This window comes from Limanda limanda, chromosome 5 (assembly GCF_963576545.1).
Source record: "Limanda limanda chromosome 5, fLimLim1.1, whole genome shotgun sequence".
Lineage (NCBI taxonomy): Eukaryota > Metazoa > Chordata > Actinopteri > Pleuronectiformes > Pleuronectidae > Limanda > Limanda limanda.
Window position 1 is genome coordinate 494,746 of NC_083640.1, and position 20,000 is coordinate 514,745.

Sequence of the window (20,000 nt, forward strand, 5' to 3'; positions counted from 1 at the left end):
GTGCAGTGAGACAGGTGCAGTGAGACAGAGACCGGTGCAGTGAGACAGGTGCAGTGAGACAGGTGCAGTGAGACAGGTGCAGTGAGACAGCTGCAGTGAGACAGGTGCAGTGAGACAGGTGCAGTGAGACAGGGACCGGTGCAGTGAGACAGGTGCAGTGAGACAGGTGCAGTGAGACAGGTGCAGTGAGACAGGTGCAGTGAGACTGGTGCAGTGAGACAGAGACCGGTGCAGTGAGACAGGTGCAGTGAGACAGGTGCAGTGAGACAGGTGCAGTGAGACAGCTGCAGTGAGACAGGTGCAGTGAGACAGGTGCAGTGAGACAGGTGCAGTGAGACAGGTGCAGTGAGACAGCTGCAGTGAGACAGGTGCAGTGAGACAGGTGCAGTGAGACAGGTGCAGTGAGACAGGTGCAGTGAGACTGGTGCAGTGAGACAGGTGCAGTGAGACAGGTGCAGTGAGACAGAGACCGGTGCAGTGAGACAGGTGCAGTGAGACAGGGACCGGTGCAGTGAGACAGAGACCGGTGCAGTGAGACAGGTGCAGTGAGACAGCTGCAGTGAGACAGGTGCAGTGAGACAGGGACCGGTGCAGTGAGACAGCTGCAGTGAGACAGGTGCAGTGAGACAGCTGCAGTGAGACAGGTGCAGTGAGACAGGTGCAGTGAGACAGGTGCAGTGAGACAGGTGCAGTGAGACTGGTGCAGTGAGACAGGTGCAGTGAGACAGCTGCAGTGAGACAGGTGCAGTGAGACAGGGACCGGTGCAGTGAGACAGGTGCAGTGAGACAGGTGCAGTGAGACAGGTGCAGTGAGACACCTGCAGTGAGACACCTGCAGTGAGACAGGTGCAGTGAGACAGCTGCAGTGAGACAGGTGCAGTGAGACAGGGACCGGTGCAGTGAGACAGCTGCAGTGAGACAGGTGCAGTGAGACACTGGACTCTGCAGTAACAGTTTGTTCTCTCAGGTGACGGAGGATGATGACATCACTGTGAGCACAGGTTATGGGCGGGGTGTGTCTAATGTGAAGGTGGGTGTGGTTTAACTTTTCTTTCCCTTTACGTCTGAAACTTTGATTCATGTTTACAACTTGAATCTTATGTTTGTAACTTTGACGAGTGAAAGTTCGACCTGAAACCATCAAGTTGAAGTTAATGTCTGAAACTTTGATGCTTGCAGCTGAAGACGGTTTATTACGAGACCAGCTCGTCCACGCAGGCGTGTAACTTCGATGTTACCGTGGAGATGGTTGGCCAAGGCGTCTCCGGAGGTTGGTACCAGTCTGAGAACCAGTCTGAGAACCAGTCTGAGAACCAGTCTGAGAACCAGTCTGAGAACCAGTCTGAGAACCAGTCTGAGAACCAGTCTGAGAACCAGTCTGAGAACCAGTCTGAGAACCAGTCTGACCCTGTTCCTCATCTGTCCTCATGTCCCCACCTTGTTCTTCTCCTCCTCAGAGCCCAGCATGAGTCATCCTCACCTGGTCGCCTGCGCAAAGTAAGAAAACTGAATCGAGAGTTTGATCTTCATGAATGAATCTCTAAAAAAAACAAAGATACCGGGATGTGAGACAATCCAGAGAAGATAGAATCCTCTGATGCTTGAAGGATGGTTGTTAGTATGTGTGTTTAAATGTTATTTGTTTGAGCATTGCAAAGTTCATTGTGTGTGTGTGTGTGTGTGTGTGTGTGTGTGTGTGTGTGTGTGTGTGTGTGTGTGTGTCTGTGTGTGTGTGTGTGTGTGTGTGTGTGTGTCTGTGTTACAGGTATAAACCCCTTCCTAACGAGGTTCACACTGAGTCCAGTCTGACGGTGATGAGGATCCAGCTGCCGACCGGTGTGGACGGTTACCTTGACGACCTGAGACAGGTGACTCTCCTCTCTGAAGCTTCATGTGTTTGTTGTTTCTCCTGATTTGTTCCTTCTGGTTTCACGTTGTAGTTTAGAGACTAAACACAAAACACACCCACTGTCGTCATCACCTACGTGGGCGGAGTCTAGCTATACTTGACTCTTATAAAATAAATGTATAATTTATATAATAATAAAATGTTCTACAGTTCAGAGACGCTGACGAGCCACTGATCTCCCACTACGAGCTGCAAGGAAACACTGTGGTCATTCAGATGGACTCAGTGAGTACACACACTGTGTACAAACACAATCACTGACTGTATACAAACACAATCACTGACTGTGTACAAACACAATCACTGACTGTATACAAACACAATCACTAACTGTATACAAACACAATCACCGACTGTATACAAACACAATCACTGACTGTGTACAAACACAATCACAGTCTGTGTACAAACACAATCACTGACTGTGTACAAACACAATCACACACTGTGTACAAACACAATCACTGACTGTATACAAACACAATAACAGACTGTATACAAACACAATCACTGACTGTGTACAAACACAATCACTGACTGTATACAAACACAATCACTGACTGTATACAAACACAATCACTGACTGTATACAAACACAATCACTGACTGTATACAAACACAATCACTGACTGTGTACAAACACAATCACTGACTGTGTACAAACACAATCACTGACTGTATACAAACACAATCACTGACTGTATACAAACACAATCACTGACTGTATACTAACACAATCACAGGCTGTACACAAACACAATCACTCACTGTGTACAAACACAATCACACACTGTATGTAAACACAATTACAGACTGTATACAAACAGAATCACTGACTGTGTACAAACACAATCACTGACTGTATACAAACACAATCACAGACTGTGTACAAACACAATCACAGGCTGTACACAAACACAATCACTCACTGTGTACAAACACAATCACACACTGTATATAAACACAATTACAGACTGTATATAAACACAATCACTGACTGTGTAAAAACACAATCACAGGCTGTACACAAACACAATCACTCACTGTGTACAAACACGATCACACACTGTATATAAACACAATTACAGACTGTATATAAACACAATCACTGACTGTGTAAAAACACAATCCCAGGCTGTACACAAACACAATCACACACTGTATACAAACACAATAACTGACTATATATTAACCTTTATATATACAGTCTATGATACTAACACATCACAGACTGTGTATAAACACAATTACAGACTGTATACAAACACAATCACTGACTGTATACAAACACAATCACTGACTGTATACAAACACAATCACAGGCTGTATACAAACACAATTACAGACTGTATACAAACACAATCACAGACTGTATACAAACACAATCACAGACTGTATATAAACACAATCACTGACTGTATACTAGCACAATCACAGGCTGTACACAAACACAATCACTCACTGTGTACAAACACGATCACACACTGTATATAAACACAATTACAGACTGTATATAAACACAATCACTGACTGTGTAAAAACACAATCACAGGCTGTACACAAACACAATCACACACTGTATACAAACACAATAACTGACTATATATGAACCTTTATATATACAGTCTATGATACTAACACATCACAGACTGTGTATAAACACAATTACAGACTGTATACAAACACAATCACTGACTGTATACAAACACAATCACAGGCTGTATACAAACACAATCACAGACTGTATACAAACACAATCACTGACTGTATACAAACACAATCACTGACTGTATACAAACACAATCACAGACTGTATACAAACACAATCACTGACTGTATATGAAGAGGATCATGTGATTGGTAGGTTCCCTCGGACGTCTTCCTGTGCGTTGGTTTTCGGATCAGAACCAGTTTCAGAGTGGGCGGAGCCAGTGAGTCTGTGCTCAGTGTCTACGAGCCTCAGGACAAAGGTGAGTGACAGCTTCCTGTTGAAGGGATTTGTAGTTTTTATCAGACCTGAGCCAGTGAATCTGTTTTCTTACCTTAACTTACTAATTAAATGATATAAACTCTTTTATTTCTTTCACTGTCAGAATAATGAAGCCAAATGTTTTGTGCAGATTGTTCATGATGGAGTTTTTAGAGTAAAGCTTATATTTAGATAAATGTTTATTCTGCTCATTAGACTTTAAAGTAATAGATTACCAGTGAACTGTTTTCTCCTGCAGGCAGCATGTGCAGCAAACTCTTCTCCTACCAGGAGCAAAAGCTGCAGCGCCTCTGTGTGGGCGAAGAGTGTCAGTGCATGACAGGTAACAGCACTGCACCTCGGATCGAATCAAATGGAGAATATGTTACTCAAAATAATGAAACACGTGTTCTGTCGTTACGCAGCTGCCTGCGCCACCTACAGGGGAAACGTGGACGTGACGCTGACGACGGCCAAACGCACAGAGGAGACCTGTCGACCGCACGTCAGATACGGTGACATCATCACACCTGTCAGCTGACATGAAGAGTTTATATGTTCATATGTTAATCATTTCCAAGTCGAGTATGACCCGAGGGACAAAGTATCTTAGGTTTAAAACGTTTGCTTCATGTTGGTTCTCATCGCTGCAGCTTGAGTTCAAACCATGTGACACAATCCGTTTCCTCTCCGCAGCGTTCAAGGTGACGGTGAAGTCGTCAGCAGCCGACGGCGACTTCATGACCTTCACAGCCTCCGTGGTGGAAGTCCTGAAGAACACAGATAAAGGTGAACGTCCACCTGGACTCAAAGATGACCCGACTCACACAGGGACTTCACATGAGCCTGGAATATAACTGAACCTTCTGTGCTCTGTGTGTGTGTGCGTGTGTGTGTGTGTGTGTGTGTGTGTGTGTGTGTGTGTGTGTGTGTGTGTGTGTGCGTGTGTGTATTATTGTAGCGTTTGAGGCGGTGAGTTCAGGTACAGAGGTGGAGCTGGTAAAAAAGATCACCTGCAGCCATGTGGACGTTCACAGCCACAAACAGTACCTGGTGACGGGAGCCAGAGGGTCAGAGGTCACGCTCAGCCACGGCCTCAGGTCAGTGTCTCTCACTCTCTCTCAGCTGCACCTTACGTCTCATGTCCAACATCTCCCGTCTCCCGTCTCATGTCCAACATTTCCCGTCTCCCGTCCCACAGGTATCGTCTCCCTCTGGACTCGGACACGGTGGTGGAGCTATGGCCAACAGATTGTAGTTCTCCCTCCTGTTTGGACTACGTGTCCCAGCTGGAGGACTTTGCTCTGGAGCTGCAGTTGTCCTCCTGTCCTGACGCATCGTAACTAGAGAAAAGGACTTCTTTTGGCAACAGATGGAGTCGCCGCCTGCTGGTCATTAGGGAGAACACAGGCCTCAGCCACTTCTATTTTCACGTCAGTTTAACCAGGAAAAAATAAGAAATATGTTCTTGATGCAGAAAAGTGATTTTAAAGTTTAGCTGATAATAAAACATTTGCATCTATAACAAACTATGTTTTATGTATAACAATATAAAAACCTGTGTGTAAATGGAACAAACAGATTTTAAAGCTTCAATATCTGATGATTTTTATGAGTTTCTTGTTACATTAAAATGTGTCTGAGATCTTTAAGTCAATGTGATTCAACATCAAATCAAAATGAATGAATGAGTGAGTGCAGCTCTGAAGAGAGAGAGGACTCCTCAGATGTTTTCATACAGGTTCAGTTCACAGGATTCACACTGTGATGAAACAGGGACAAACGTGATCATGACTCAACATGTTTATGGTAAAGTTCAAACCACCGTTTGGTCTCTGTCGGTTAAAGGTGCCGGAGCTACCCGGGTTCTAAGTGACAGTGGTTTCTATGGCGATATGCAGAAAATGAACGTGTGGCTCGATCAGTTAGACCAGCTGGTTACTTACTAGCAACTAATCTAAACCAGTGCTTTACTCACCTGGTAAGTAACAAAGTACATGTACTCATGGTGTAACGTTTAGGTAGTTCTACTCAAGTATTTTTATTCAGTTTGTAAACATAGGTTTCCTGTTACAGACACTTAATAATAATATTATTACTTAATACTACTACTACTATTACTTCTACTATTACTATTACTACTACTACTGGGCGATAGTACACAAGGTTAACAGGCTACAGGAAGAGGGCTCACTACACTAATAATAATAATAAGAAGAAGAAGAAGAAGAAGAAGAAGAAGAAGAAGAAGAAGAAGAAGAAGAAGAAGAAGAAGAAGAAGAAGAAGAAGAAGAAATAAAAAGATGAGTGTAACCAAGATTATTTTATAATGTGATTCTTTTCTTTCAGTAATGATTCTTTTCATATCCAATCAATCACAGCCTGAACTTGCAGAACTTTGTTTATTCATTCATTTTAATTCTATGATTTATAATATATTCAGGTTAGTTTTTAAGAAATGTAACCATACAAAATGACTGAAAAAATGATGAAGTGAATAAAGGAGAAATAATTATTATATATAATTATAAGCAGTGTTTTATGAATCACATTTAAACCTGGCTGGAATTGTTGTTCAATATTAGCTGGTGTCATATTATAATATAATATTATTATATACGCTGTCTGAATCTTTACCAACATCTCATTCGGGCAGATTCGTCTGAAGCTTGTGTTTTCGTCTCTCAGTAAAATCTGCCTTTGTGTTATAAATGTTTATTCATATTGAACATTATTTATCTCCACATCAGATATTAATGTGTGAAGCTCCACCGTCCTTCATTTAATCACAGAAGAGTTTATATCGAAGAAGTTTCAATATCACTTAAACTACCAACTACTTCTCTGCATTCCTTTCTTAAATAATTCTTAAAAATGTAAATTAGTCACATAAACTGTAAATGCAGGTGGCAGGGTGTTGGTGGGCGTGTCCTCTAGCTCTCAGTCAGGCTCCACCCCCCGCTCCTCTCTATCTGCAGCACGGCCTGGTCAGTCGGTGAGTGTGAGTCGTTTGACAGTTTGTTTTCATCGACTGTAAATAAAGAGGGTTCCAAAAAGTGAAGCCAAAGCATCTCTATCACCCCCTGGTGTCCAGCTGCAGTATGGTTCAGAAACCCCTCCTCCTCCATGTTAGCAGTTAGAACATGGACCAAACAAAAACATCTAAGTTGATGCAGAATCCTGATGATATTTCCACAATATAACTGGTTATGACACATTGAGGCAGTGATTCATGTCGTGGTCTAAAGAAACAGCAAAACCTTATCATAGATTCCTTAGATCCTTCAAACATACTACTCAAATAATCTGATTGTCAAGAATGAACGATTACATACCAATGTATGTTTTGAAAATATCTCAAAAGTCTTTTATTTTAAAACATTTGACAATCATTAGTATCATTCGTCATTGTACAAAAAGCATTGAAAGACATTTTAAAGTTAAAAATGACTGTGAGCGATTCCTCATCTGGCAGAAGCCCGGGACCTTATTGGTTTGTGACGCTCGAGGGGATTCTGCCATAAAAAATGAAGTAAAAACACAAATAATTCATTCATTAAGCTCATAAACATCTGTGTGGTCTGCATGGAAAGTGAAGCTCTGAGAGAACTTTTTGATTCTCTGAAGATGATGTCTCCCAACATGTGACCTCCAGCATAGAGACAGTAAGAAGGTCACACCAGTGAAAGTCTCTGTATCATGAGTCCAAATTCATTACAGTTTACAAAGTAAAATCTCTTCACATACATTTTGCAGCATTGTCTCGCAGTGGACTCTTATATATAAATGCTGAGAGAATCCAACGTGTTGATCAGCAGTTTTATTTGAATCAAACATTAATAATGAATAAGTATATAAAGGTAAAGGAGCTGTTGGCCGTTGGCAGTGGCCACAGTTGACTAGTGAACGATTTAGAATCATTTTCATGAATCAAAATTCAGATTGTAAAATTGTGAAATATTGCAGCACACTCATTCATTTTTGACTTTGCTTCTGTAAAACACTCTGCAACACAAAAACTTGATGACAGCAATAAAGAGAGTGAATGCTGCCAAACCAACGGCCAGCAGACAGGCAATGACATCGATGGAGTAGTACTGGACCATGGACATCTTATAAGAGTCTGTCCTGAGGTGCGGCGCCCCCTTGTGCCTCATGACGAACTCGATCCAGAACATGGCATGGTCCATGGGTTTGATGGGCTGATCTCTCTGCAGGTTGGACAGCTTCCTCATGTTCTCTTTGTAGCTCGGTTCATGGAGAACCTCCTCCAGCGCCTCCAAGAAGTTCTCCCTGTTCACAGTTGCAATGTCCATGACTTTGGCCACACCTCTTACTTTCATCTTGAAGAAGTTGTCAGGCTGATCAAACATGAGAGGCAGGCCCACCAGGGGGACGCCGTGGTAGACGGCCTCCTGGATTCCATTGGTTCCTCCATGGGCCACAAACAGTCTGGTCTTGGGGTGACCCAGGAGGTCGTTCTGAGGCAGCCAGTCTAAGAGTAAGGTGTTGTTCCCAAGAGTGGACGGCCTTCTTCCTTTGTGCCTCCAGATCACCTTCTGAGGAAGTTGGGCAAAAGCTGCTGCGATGTGGTCAGTGACGTCCTCTGGAAGGTTTGCCACCAGGGTTCCCAACGTCATCACGATGACCCCATGTTCACCAGAGCTCTGGACAAACTCCTCCAGTTCCTTGGACAGAGGCTTGGAGGGTTTGCACTGAAACCCCGACATGTAGATGATGTTCGGCATCGTGGGTCTTGGGAACTCAAAGGTAAAATCGATCCTCATCAGCCAGATATCTGCCGCTTGGAACAGCTCCATGTAATGTACGTCACTGCCGAAGTGACGCTGGACAAAAGGTTTGTAGTTTGAATCCACAGTGTACCAAACTTGAAAACGTGTAAATAAGTAGAAGAGGAAGTTCTTGACCCTCTGGTTGAAGGTCATCTTGTCAGTCAGCTCTGACTCTGGTATTGGGACATATGAGACTGGGGATGGTGCTATTATCTGATGTCCCTCACCCTGAATGGTCCACCTCACATTGAAGACAAGTGGAAGACCCAAGCGGTGACCCAGAAGCACCCCTCCACCAACAGCAGGATCTGTCAGAACCAAATCATAGTTGGCATCGTGAAGGCTCTGCATCAGTTTAGTGTCCTGGAACATCTCCTCCACCATCCAAAGCAGCTTCTGATGCATGTAATAGAATGCGTTTAACATTCCAAATCGCAGAGATATGAAATTCCAAAGTGATAAACCTTCCCGCCGCATCTTCAGCGTTTCGGTTACAAATAAGCCAAAGCTTTCCTCATCGAAACCAGCTGAGGAATTAAGAGTGATGGACTTGTAGTGGGGAGACTCTTGCTTGATGTACCAGGAGTCGAACGACCGCAGGACTGTGACCTCATGCCCTCTGGAGTGAAGCTCCTCGATGATGACCTTCATGTTGATCCAGTGGCTTCCATCTACAGGGAACACCAGGACCTTCCCTCCATCGACCCAGAGGGCCGAGCACAGCAGCACTGTGAGGGACACCAGGCTGGTTTGGAACATCTCTGAAAAGGAATCCAGACAAGACACATGAGGATGTTAGATGGTCCTTCTTAACCAAGGTTTCCACTTCAACACAATGCATCAGCTCAAACATCTGACTGCTAAGTGCTGACTGTGAGCACGTCTCCGATGTGTGGAGGCAGATATCAACGTATTAATTCATAAATAATAGGAATGTATTATTTGATATTAGGAAGGGTTACGTAACGGAGAGAAATGTTGTTCACTTGTTAATCAGAAGATTTGAAATGACTTTTCAATCGTTATTTCACAGTTTATTTCATTAAGATATAAGATGATTTATAATAATTAAACTTGGTTATTTAATTGCAATTTTTAGCATATAACTGGTCTTTTATTATATCTTTTTCATAAAGACTTTTAAAGTGTTACTATTGTGTCTTTTAGGATGACTGTTTGTTTGTTTGCTCCCTTGAATCTTGAATCTAAAATACCTTCTGTGGCTTTTGTTGGGCAATGTCTTTGTGGAACCACGTGACCTCTTTCTCGGCCTACATGTGTGGACAAAACTTGAAACAAGCATGCCGCATGTTCTGAAGTGAACTCAATCTCCCAAGGTGCAACATGTTCTCTTTGTCTTGAGAAAGGAAGGAACTCAGTCTCCCAGGGAGCAACAGGTTTCATTCTTCTCCCAGGATGCCCAGAGGTGTCAAAAAGCCAGAGTCAACTCCAATTGGTCACTCTGGCCCATGACCTGTGAGGTCATCGGGCCAATATAAGGGAACGTCTCCCCCAATTCTATTCTCTTTCCATCTACCACACCAAGGACAGCAAGAGGCCAGCCGTCTCTCCTGCATCTTCGAGGGGGGGGGGCCGGGCTGCTCCAGCAACTCTTCTCTTCCCGACCAACAACCGGAGGTCAGAGGTGCAGTTTCCAACTCTTCTCTTCAAGTAAACCTTCTCGCATCTCAAGCTTCTACCAACTCCTAGCAGCGACTCGATGTCCTGCAGGTAAGGACTTCGAACAAGCAACGGAACATCACAGCTCAACAGAACCGCGAGAACAGAAACCTTACGACCAACCGGAGACGTCACACAAAACCAGGACGAACGGCGAACTGCAAAACAACTTTCTCCCTTTCCAAGGACTGGTAACATACTGGGCTTAATGATTATACTAGACTAAGCAAGACTGTTGATTTGATTCTGTGTGGTGTTTATAAATCTGATAAGTGTTGTGTTATTGTGGGTACAAGTTCAATGAGAGTTAAAGTTAGTTACACTCTACACAGACTCTTCCATATTCTGATTACCATTCACACAGACGCTTGCATATCTCCTCACCTCATTAGCTCAGACCCCCGCTAAATGTCATAGAACCATTTCTGAAGAGGGGGGGGGGGGGCTGTTAACCTTAGTGGACCAAACCACCATTTTGAAAGCATGCTAATCAAGATGTGAACTGTGGCCAGCCACCATCTTGCAAGAACCCTACTTTACATACACACACACACTCACATGCACCGCTTGGTTTAGCTATTACGTTTTGTTTAGTAATTTATGTTTTTTATACTTTATTATATTCATAATAAATGTTTTTGTTTCACAAATGTTCTTTCATTAATGTTGCATAAGTGAATTTTGCCAACCTCTACACTGTCAAGAACTCTATAAACCTTCACTGTTCATTATATAATCGTTTATAGTAAATATTGAGATTTCTAAGGGAACTAGATCTAAATGAGACTGATCTTAATCAATAAATTGGCTATCGTTTCCCTTCTGTGAAGGGTGGTGCCCCGAGAGAACTTTAACAAACCAAAGTTATGATTTAATATTAATATGTTAAATATTAATGTTATATATTCTATTTTGATAAACAAATTAATTGACTGTCTAAAGGCACACCATCTTATGGTATCACTCCTAACCATTATTGCACAACAATTTTAACTGTGCTCGACAAAGCAAACACCTGTGTACTGCCACTGATACTACTAATACTTCTTGTACTCCTTGTAGTTCTACTCAACCAATGGTTTTCTTCTACTACTTCTGCTACTGCACGTCTTGACTGTTTGTTCTCTTGTTCAATGTGTATTTAAAGAAATAGAAGTACATTATAATAAATTCCTTAGATCATTGAAAGGTCTGAAAATGTAAAAGTAATAAAATCACAGTTTGTCAAGAATTGAACTGAGTTCGACTGTTATGCTTTATTTATTTTTCAGATATTTTAGGCATCTTTTATTTTAAAACATTTGACAATCATTTGTATTGTTGGTCATTGTACAAAAAGCATTGAAGGACATTTTAAAGTGTAAAATTATATTGAGCGATTCCTCATAAGACAGAAGCCTGTTACCATGTTTGAATGTGTTTGATCGTACATTAAGCGCATAAAAATCAGTGGGTGTACATGGAAAATACATTACATATCATCTTAAGTCACTTTTATCCAAAGTAAATTACAATAATTTCATTCAACCATGAGGGAACAAACCAGGAGCAGCAAGAATCATGCAAGTGCAATTAGCTTCAAAAGCCCAGCTACACGAGCTACATGTAGCTGCCATATATCAGTGCATTTCATTTTTTTTATTCTAAAATTGCCCAAAACAGCCCAAACTAAATGAATAGGAGTCAAGGTCTCTCGCCCATTTAGAGTGAGATGGAGCAGGACAGATGTTCCGTCTTAACTTCTCTCAAAGTAACAAATGGAGGTTTTCATACTTGATTTTTAGACCAAAACATAGGAAAAGGTGTTAGCTTGGCAGAAATGTCACTATGAAATATATCAGATCTGAACATTTGTCTGTATGCATATTTCATACAAACAACAAGTTGTTCTGGGACTGCAGAAGAGCAAAGAGCTGTCTCTTCCCCTATGGGTCCAATGTTCATTTTGAGAGGAATTTTCTGGAAGAAGCCAAACTTTTCAAATTTACTCCCACTGTCAAATTGTTTTACTCTTACCATTAAAAAATATATCTATTTGTTCGACAAAGTCTTGGGATGCTCACAGTGTTTTTATTTCACAAATAGGAATTATAGTTTATGAATAATCGCACATTGTTCAGGGGCTTTGCTAGAGTGTAGCTTTCTATTCTCCAGCGTGTTCAGCCAGGACAGATTCCTTTGATGTCTTTGATGTTACGATTCAAGCAGCAGGACGTTCTCAGAAGGCGAAGACGTACAGAGGACGAGTACTGAGCCGCCACATGGCAGTCTGTAGACAGTCTGTGGACAGTCTGTGGACAGTCTGTGGACAGTCTGTGGACAGTCTGTCTGTGGACAGTCTGTGGACAGTCTGTAGTCGATGGACAGTCGGATTCATCTTTAGCCTTTGCATTCGTTACAATTTTAGTTAGTTGAATTGCTGGCTGATTGGATCTGTCTCTCTCTCTCACCCACGGTCTCTCTCTCTCCAACCTGGATCATGTTATAAACCTGCAGCTTTTATAAATGTCTCGAGGACTAGGCACACATTCTAAATTTCTCTGCAGGAGGAATTTTTTTGCTTTTTATATATAAACACTAGAGTTTAAGATGGTTATTAGACATAATCTTCTTAACAAAGGTAAAGAGTGAAGAGATGTGTCCTTAGTCTGCGGAGGACGACGTGTGGACTTTCTGTCCTCATGTCCATGTGGAGCTCGTTCCAGCGTTTAGGAGCCAGGACAACAACCAGTCGTGATTGTGTTGAGTGGCAGCTACTCACTCGCAGTGGACTCTTATATATAAATGCTTAGAGAATCCAACGCGTTGATCAGAACAGTTCTATTTGAATCAAACATTAATAATGAATAAGTATATAAAGGTAAAGGAGCTGTTGGCTGTTGGCAGTGGCCACAGTTGACTAGTGAAAGATTTAGAATCGTTTTCATGAATCAAAATTCAGATTGTAAAATTGTGAAATATTGCAGCACACTCATTCATGTTTTACTTTGCTTCTGTAAAACACTCTGCAACACAAAAACTTGATGACAGCAATAAAGAGAGTGAATGCTGCCAAACCAACGGCCAGCAGACAGGCAATGACATCGATGGAGTAGTACTGGACCATGGACATCTTATAAGAGTCTGTCCTGAGGTGCGGCGCCCCCTTGTGCCTCATGACGAACTCGATCCAGAACATGGCACGGTCCATGGGTTTGATGGGCTGATCTCTCTGCAGGTTGGACAGCTTCCTCATGTTCTCCCTGTAGCTCGGTTCATGGAGAACCTCCTCCAGCGCCTCCAAGAAGTTCTCCCTGTTCACAGTTGCAATGTCCATGACTTTGGCCACACCTCTTACTTTCATCTTGAAGAAGTTGTCAGGCTGATCAAACAGTAGAGGCAGGCCCACCAGGGGGACGCCGTGGTAGACGGCCTCCTGGATTCCATTGGTTCCTCCATGGGCCACAAACAGTCTGGTCTTGGGGTGACCCAGGAGGTCGTTCTGAGGCAGCCAGTCTAAGAGTAAGGTGTTGTTCCCAAGAGTGGACGGCCTTCTTCCTTTGTGCCTCCAGATCACCTTCTGAGGAAGTTGGGCAAAAGCTGCTGCGATGTGGTCAGTGACGTCCTCTGGAAGGTTTGCCACCAGGGTTCCCAACGTCATCACGATGACCCCATGTTCACCAGAGCTCTGGACAAACTCCTCCAGTTCCTTGGACAGAGGCTTGGAGGGTTTGCACTGAAACCCCGACATGTAGATGATGTTCGGCATCGTGGGTCTTGGGAACTCAAAGGTAAAATCGTTCCTCATCAGCCAGATATCTGCCGCTTGGAACAGCTCCATGTAATGTACGTCACTGCCGAAGTGACGCTGGACAAAAGGTTTGTAGTTTGAATCCACAGTGTACCAAACTTGAAAACGTGTAAATAAGTAGAAGAAGACGTTCTTGACCCTCTGGTTGAAGGTCATCTTGTCAGTCAGCTCTGACTCTTGTATCGGGACATATGAGACTGGGGATGGTGCTATTGCCTGATGTCCCTCACCCTGAATGGTCCACCTCACATTGAAGACAAGTGGAAGACCCAAGCGGTGACCCAGAAGCACCCCTCCACCAACAGCAGGATCTGTCAGAACCAAATCATAGTTGGCATCGTGAAGGCTCTGCATCAGTTTGGTGTCCTGGAACATCTCCTCCACCATCTCAAGTGTATGCTTATGTATGAAATACAACGCGTTAAATTTTTTGTGCTGCAGAGATATGTATTTCCAAAGTGATCCACCTTCCAGACGCATGTTCACCATTGAGGATATTAATGAGCCCAAGTTTTCCTCATCAAAACCAGCTGAGGTTTCGATAGTGATGGACTTGTAGTGGGGAGACTCTTGCTTGATGTACCAGGTGTTGAAGGGCCGCAGGACTGTGACCTCATGCCCTCTGGAGTGAAGCTCCTCGATGATGACCTTCATGTTGATCCAGTGGCTTCCATCTAAGGGGAACACCAGGACCTTCCCTCCATCGACCCAGAGGGCCGAGCACAGCAGCACTGTGAGGGACACCAGGCTGGTTTGGAACATCTCTGAAAAGGAATCCAGACAAGACACATGAGGATGTTAGATGGTCCTTCTTAACCAAGGTTTCCACTTCTAACGTGACACTGATGTTCTACTGAGGCTCCCGAGGAGTTCAGAGGTGAGGATCTTCAGCAGAGCTGCAGTCCCTGAGGTGTCCTGTAGGTGGTGGCCAAACCTAAAAAAACAAATGCACCATTTTAATACAATACGGAGATAGTATAATATAGTATGGTACAAAGTACAAAGTCGTATGAATATATGTAGTCGTATGAATATATGTAGATATTATCACTGTATCTGGCCCAGGCCTCGAGCCTGGGACCCCCCCCCCTCTCCCTACTCCACGGAGCCAGAAGGGAAAAGCTCATTTTTAGTTGCTTGTTCAATTATCCAGAAATGTTGTATTACTTCAGTTGTACAAGAATCATAAACATTAAATGGTCTGTATTTATATATTAACACAATATCAGCAATATTACAATAAGAACAGAACATAGGTATTAATTTACCTGATTTCTTCGCAGACCGGGTGGAGTCACTGCTTCTGGAGCTGGATGTACAGAACGTCCAAATGATCTCGAAAACGATCTGGGACATTGTCTTCCTCTGTCTTACGAAGTTTCTGTCCCCATTTGTCACTTACTCCGAATTCTTTGTCCTTTGTTAACCGCATGTAGCTCCGCCCACTTGACCCTTGTAAGGTTTGAATGAACGTGAATGTGACAACTTCAACTGAAAAGCCCCTCCCCCCCAGCAGAAATTCATCACGTCACTATTTAGAGAACGTAGAATATTTTGTATCTTTTAATCTTCCTTTTAACACTAAATATATAATACTTATCGTTTACATTTCATATTAAAACTAGGGCTGTCAAACGATTAACATTTTTAATCAGATCAATCACCATTTCTAAATTCCCCCAAAAAATCCCATTTTGTCTGAATATTATTGTGGGAAAAGAAAGATAAAGGACAGAATGTGGATATATACATTTTACATTTGTATTAAAGTCCAAATGACAGTTCTTAAGATTTAAAAATTAAATCAAACTAAAACATACCACACCTATAATTAAATGTGTGTGTCTCTTTGCCTCTGAGCAAACACAGGATGAGGGGATCTTAACCTTTGCTCTTTTTGTTTTTGATGCAAATATAGGTTTGAATAAAACTTTTTTCTTTTCTTTTTTAAATCAAACCAACAACCAAACCTTTACCCATTTAAATGTGAATGTAAAATCTGAATCTGAGTCCATCCGCAGAAGCAGTGTTGAGCCAGTTCACTTAAAATATCCGACTATACCTTGAATACAAGTTTAAAGTAACACGTTAGTAGCACTTAAATGTCACTTACTTACAGCACTTTGTAGTTTAGCTTTATTTTGAAGAAATCCTACTTCCTTGGTTCTAGTTGTTCTGGGTTTGTACCTTCATGGTTGATGCACTTACTGTAAGTGGCTTTGGATAAAAGCGTCAGCTAAATGAAATGTAATGTAAAGAGAACCGGTTCCCAGTTCAGTTCATGCAGATGAAGATGAACTGGTTCTCGTTCACAGTTCCTGTTTTATCTGGAGGATTCAGGTGACTTCCGGTCACGTGTCTGGTTCTGACCCGGATCAGGTCTGGTTTTAACACTGAGTCCTGAGTGTGAGGGTCACGTGTTGAACATGTGGACGAGTCAGTTCATGATGATTCAATGAGTCTGATGAACTGAGGAATCAAACCAGCACCAGTGACTTCCTGTCCAGATCCTCAGTCTCAGCACTAATCAAAACGAATAGAATTTTTCAAATCCTTTATAAAATGAATGTCTCCGTGATTCTTCCTCATGTTAAGTGGTTGGGCAGCGCCCTAGCGCCCCCTGCTGGCCAGCTGCCCCTGGTTAGATCTTATGTGATGTTTGGAGATGGCAGTGAACAGTGAGAATGATACAGACACAGGCAGGAGCAGGACATTACTGACAGAACCTGTTTTATGATCCAAACATTAATCAAATAACCAAATTATTTAAACAGCATTTGTACAGAAATGATTCTACAGAAGCAGATTGAAAGGAGTCAGCGGCCTCGGCTTCTCTACATGAGCTGCTCTGATCCTGATTGAACCAGTCTCCTGTCACTTTAAATATCTGAATCCAAACTTTCATCTGTGCACTCAGTGGATCGGTGTGAGGACTGAGCACAGATGTGTGTGAGGTTCCTCAGTGTGAGATGTTGTTGGAGGAGCAGACGTGTGCAGACATGGACCTGAGGCTGAAACTCCTCTCACAAAAACAACAGCAATACTGCGGAAACAGTTCTGAAACATCTGCTTTAGATCAAAACCCCATGCATATCTGTGAAGCACTTACTGAGAGCGGTGGTTTGTGCAGCCGGGCTCCTTCACGGCAGACGACAGACTGTTGGAGTCGGGGGGGGGGGGTTGCTATATAGCGGCAGCAGGAGCAGCAGTAAAGTTGTGTAACCTGAACCCGGCAGCGGCTCACGTGTTGAACTCTGAGCTGGAGTTGTAGATAAAGTCTTTACAGGTTCATGTGGTACAAAGATATGTGAGAAGAAACTCAGACTTTGTTTGATTTATTCTTTTTGTTTGGACGTCTCTGATGGAACAAGCACCGATCACATTTCAAGTAGTTTCAAGTTTCGAGTAGTTTCAAGTTGCAGTGAAGCAAAGTCTATGTGTAGAGACACAGTGGAATGCAAGTAGGCTGGTACCTTGCACACACTTAGATAATGTAATGTTTAACTTGTGTCAAGTCATTGTGATTTAGGTTGAATGTCGTTATGTAATCAAGACTTTGCAAACAGGAGTGGACCAAGGGCCACATCTGGGCAAAGTCACGCCCCCTTATTACTGAACCTTGTTATTCTGAAGGTTTGTGTATGTTCCAGCGCCGATGGTCCAAGGCCCTCGGGCATTTTCACTGAGGAATAAAACACATTCCTTTCAAATCGGTGACTCGCCCCATCCGTGCTCAGGCCCTGGTTATCATTCAGGCCCTGAAAAAGGTTTTGTAGTTCGAGTATGTGAACAAAAAAAATACATATCCAATATTGTCTGCTGGCAGTTAGTTTGGCAGCGTTCACTCCTTTTCTTTATTTCTATTAATATAAAACAATGGTGGGATCATGTAAACAAACGGGAAATTCAAGGGTTAGATTCTGACCATTTAAGAATATGGACATAGAATTTATGATGAGGCTGGTGTAGGTTCCAAAAATGAAGTGTAATATTAATATTTCCAGTGTAGCAGTTTTAGGGAGAAGTGTTTTTAAAGTAGAGTCGATGCTTCTGTTCTGTTCGTCAAGAAGTCAAGAATTCAGTTTCTGATGATTTTAAAACCCGGCAGGTTTCTGAAATATGTCTTTTCTCATAAATAACTGTACTTAAAAGCAGTTCATCATCTGAAAGTGTCCTATGATGTCTAATACTGATGTTGTGTGATGATTACTTTTCATTGTTCATTTAAATCATGATTTTAACAAATTGAGAATCTAGAAGATTCACTGAAGAGTCTTTTATTCAAACGTCCTTCATGTGCCACTCGTCCTCCAGTGCAGGTCTGACCTTTGACCTCGGAAATCTACATCAACATTTGTGCTAAATTTGAAGAAATGTCCTCAAAGTCTTCGTATAATATTGTGTTCATTAGAATGGGACGGACGGAGGGACGGACATCATGTTGGCATGGACTTAGCACAGGAAGTGATGTCAGACCAATGAACATCCTGTTGGTTTGATGACATCACATCTGTGACACCACAGCTGATCGTCCAATCCTGTGTCCCCGTCCTGTGTCCCCGTCCTATGTCCGTCAGGAGACATCACCAGCTGCATCATTATCACCTCTCTGTCGTCATGGTGACAGTCGCTAGGCAACCAAGTACTTCAGGACTGCAGCAGCTGCTGTCCACTTGCAGGAGGACACTCTGAGAGAGGGACACAGGTGAGACAACAGTGAGACACACGAGAGACACACGAGAGACACACGAGAGACACAGGAGAGACACAGGAGAGACAACAGGAGAGACACAGGAGAGACAACAGGAGAGACACAGGAGAGACACAGGTGAGACACAGGAGAGACACAGGTGAGACACAGGTGAGACAACAGGAGAGACACAGGAGAGACACAGGTGAGACAACAGGAGAGACACAGGAGAGACACAGGTGAGACACAGGAGAGACACAGGTGAGACACAGGTGAGACACAGGTGAGACACAGGAGAGACACAGGTGAGACACAGGAGAGACACAGGTGAGACACAGGAGAGACACAGGTGAGACACAGGTGAGACACAGGAGAGACACAGGTGAGACACAGGAGAGACACAGGTGAGACACAGGTGAGACACAGGAGAGACAACAGGAGAGACACAGGTGAGACACAGGTGAGACACAGGAGAGACACAGGAGAGACAACAGGTGGGACACAGGTGAGACACAGGAGAGACACAGGTGAGACACAGGAGAGACACAGGTGAGACACAGGAGAGACAACAGGAGAGACACAGGTGAGACACAGGTGAGACACAGGAGAGACACAGGTGAGACACAGGAGAGACAACAGGAGAGACACAGGAGAGACAACAGGAGAGACACAGGAGAGACACAGGTGAGACAACAGGAGAGACACAGGAGAGACAACAGGAGAGACACAGGTGAGACACAGGAGAGACACAGGAGAGACACAGGAGAGTCACAGGTGAGACACAGGAGAGACAACAGGAGAGACACAGGAGAGACAACAGGAGAGACACAGGAGAGACACAGGTGAGACACAGGAGAGACACAGGAGAGACACAGGTGAGACACAGGTGAGACACAGGAGAGACACAGGTGAGACACAGGAGAGACACAGGTGAGACACAGGTGAGACACAGGAGAGACACAGGAGAGACACAGGTGAGGGACAGGTGAGGGACAGGTGAGACACAGGAGAGACACAGGAGAGACACAGGTGAGACACAGGTGAGACACAGGAGAGACACAGGTGAGGGACACAGGTGAGGGACAGGTGAGACACAGGAGAGACACATGAGAGACACAGGAGAGACAACAGGAGAGACACAGGAGAGACACAGGTGAGACACAGGAGAG

General features: G+C 43.3%; 4 protein-coding genes across 4 annotated transcripts in view; 1 reads left to right on the top strand and 3 right to left on the bottom strand.

Moving 5' to 3' along the window:
* c5 (complement component 5) overlaps positions 1-5,530 on the top strand; it is a 22,129-nt gene extending 16,599 nt beyond the window's left edge. Inside the window, exons 32-42 of the mRNA XM_061070813.1 lie at positions 968-1,030; positions 1,180-1,270; positions 1,458-1,497; positions 1,766-1,868; positions 2,060-2,134; positions 3,774-3,879; positions 4,138-4,221; positions 4,304-4,393; positions 4,575-4,667; positions 4,840-4,978; positions 5,080-5,530. Coding sequence (XP_060926796.1) covers positions 968-1,030; positions 1,180-1,270; positions 1,458-1,497; positions 1,766-1,868; positions 2,060-2,134; positions 3,774-3,879; positions 4,138-4,221; positions 4,304-4,393; positions 4,575-4,667; positions 4,840-4,978; positions 5,080-5,221 — 1,026 coding nt within the window. The 3' untranslated portion in view covers positions 5,222-5,530. The remainder of the gene's footprint in view (positions 1-967; positions 1,031-1,179; positions 1,271-1,457; positions 1,498-1,765; positions 1,869-2,059; positions 2,135-3,773; positions 3,880-4,137; positions 4,222-4,303; positions 4,394-4,574; positions 4,668-4,839; positions 4,979-5,079) is intronic.
* Positions 5,531-7,218: 1,688 nt separating this feature from the next.
* LOC133001279 (UDP-glucuronosyltransferase 2A2-like) lies at positions 7,219-9,430 on the bottom strand. Its single transcript, XM_061070816.1, has one exon. The coding sequence runs from the start codon at positions 9,428-9,430 to the stop codon at positions 7,850-7,852; it is 1,581 nt and encodes a 526-aa protein (XP_060926799.1). The 3' UTR covers positions 7,219-7,849.
* Positions 9,431-12,231: 2,801 nt separating this feature from the next.
* On the bottom strand, positions 12,232-17,317 carry LOC133001278 (UDP-glucuronosyltransferase 2A2-like). The gene is made up of 2 exons (XM_061070815.1): positions 17,251-17,317; positions 12,232-14,905 (listed from the first exon to the last, which is right to left on the bottom strand). Exon 2 carries the CDS (start codon positions 14,901-14,903, stop codon positions 13,323-13,325), a length of 1,581 nt encoding a protein of 526 aa, XP_060926798.1. The 5' UTR covers positions 14,904-14,905; positions 17,251-17,317; the 3' UTR covers positions 12,232-13,322.
* Positions 17,318-17,953: 636 nt separating this feature from the next.
* tti2 (TELO2 interacting protein 2) overlaps positions 17,954-20,000 on the bottom strand; it is a 9,540-nt gene continuing 7,493 nt past the window's right edge. The window contains exon 10 of the mRNA XM_061071737.1: positions 17,954-18,829. Within this exon, the coding sequence (XP_060927720.1) occupies positions 18,743-18,829 (87 nt within the window). The 3' untranslated portion in view covers positions 17,954-18,742. The remainder of the gene's footprint in view (positions 18,830-20,000) is intronic.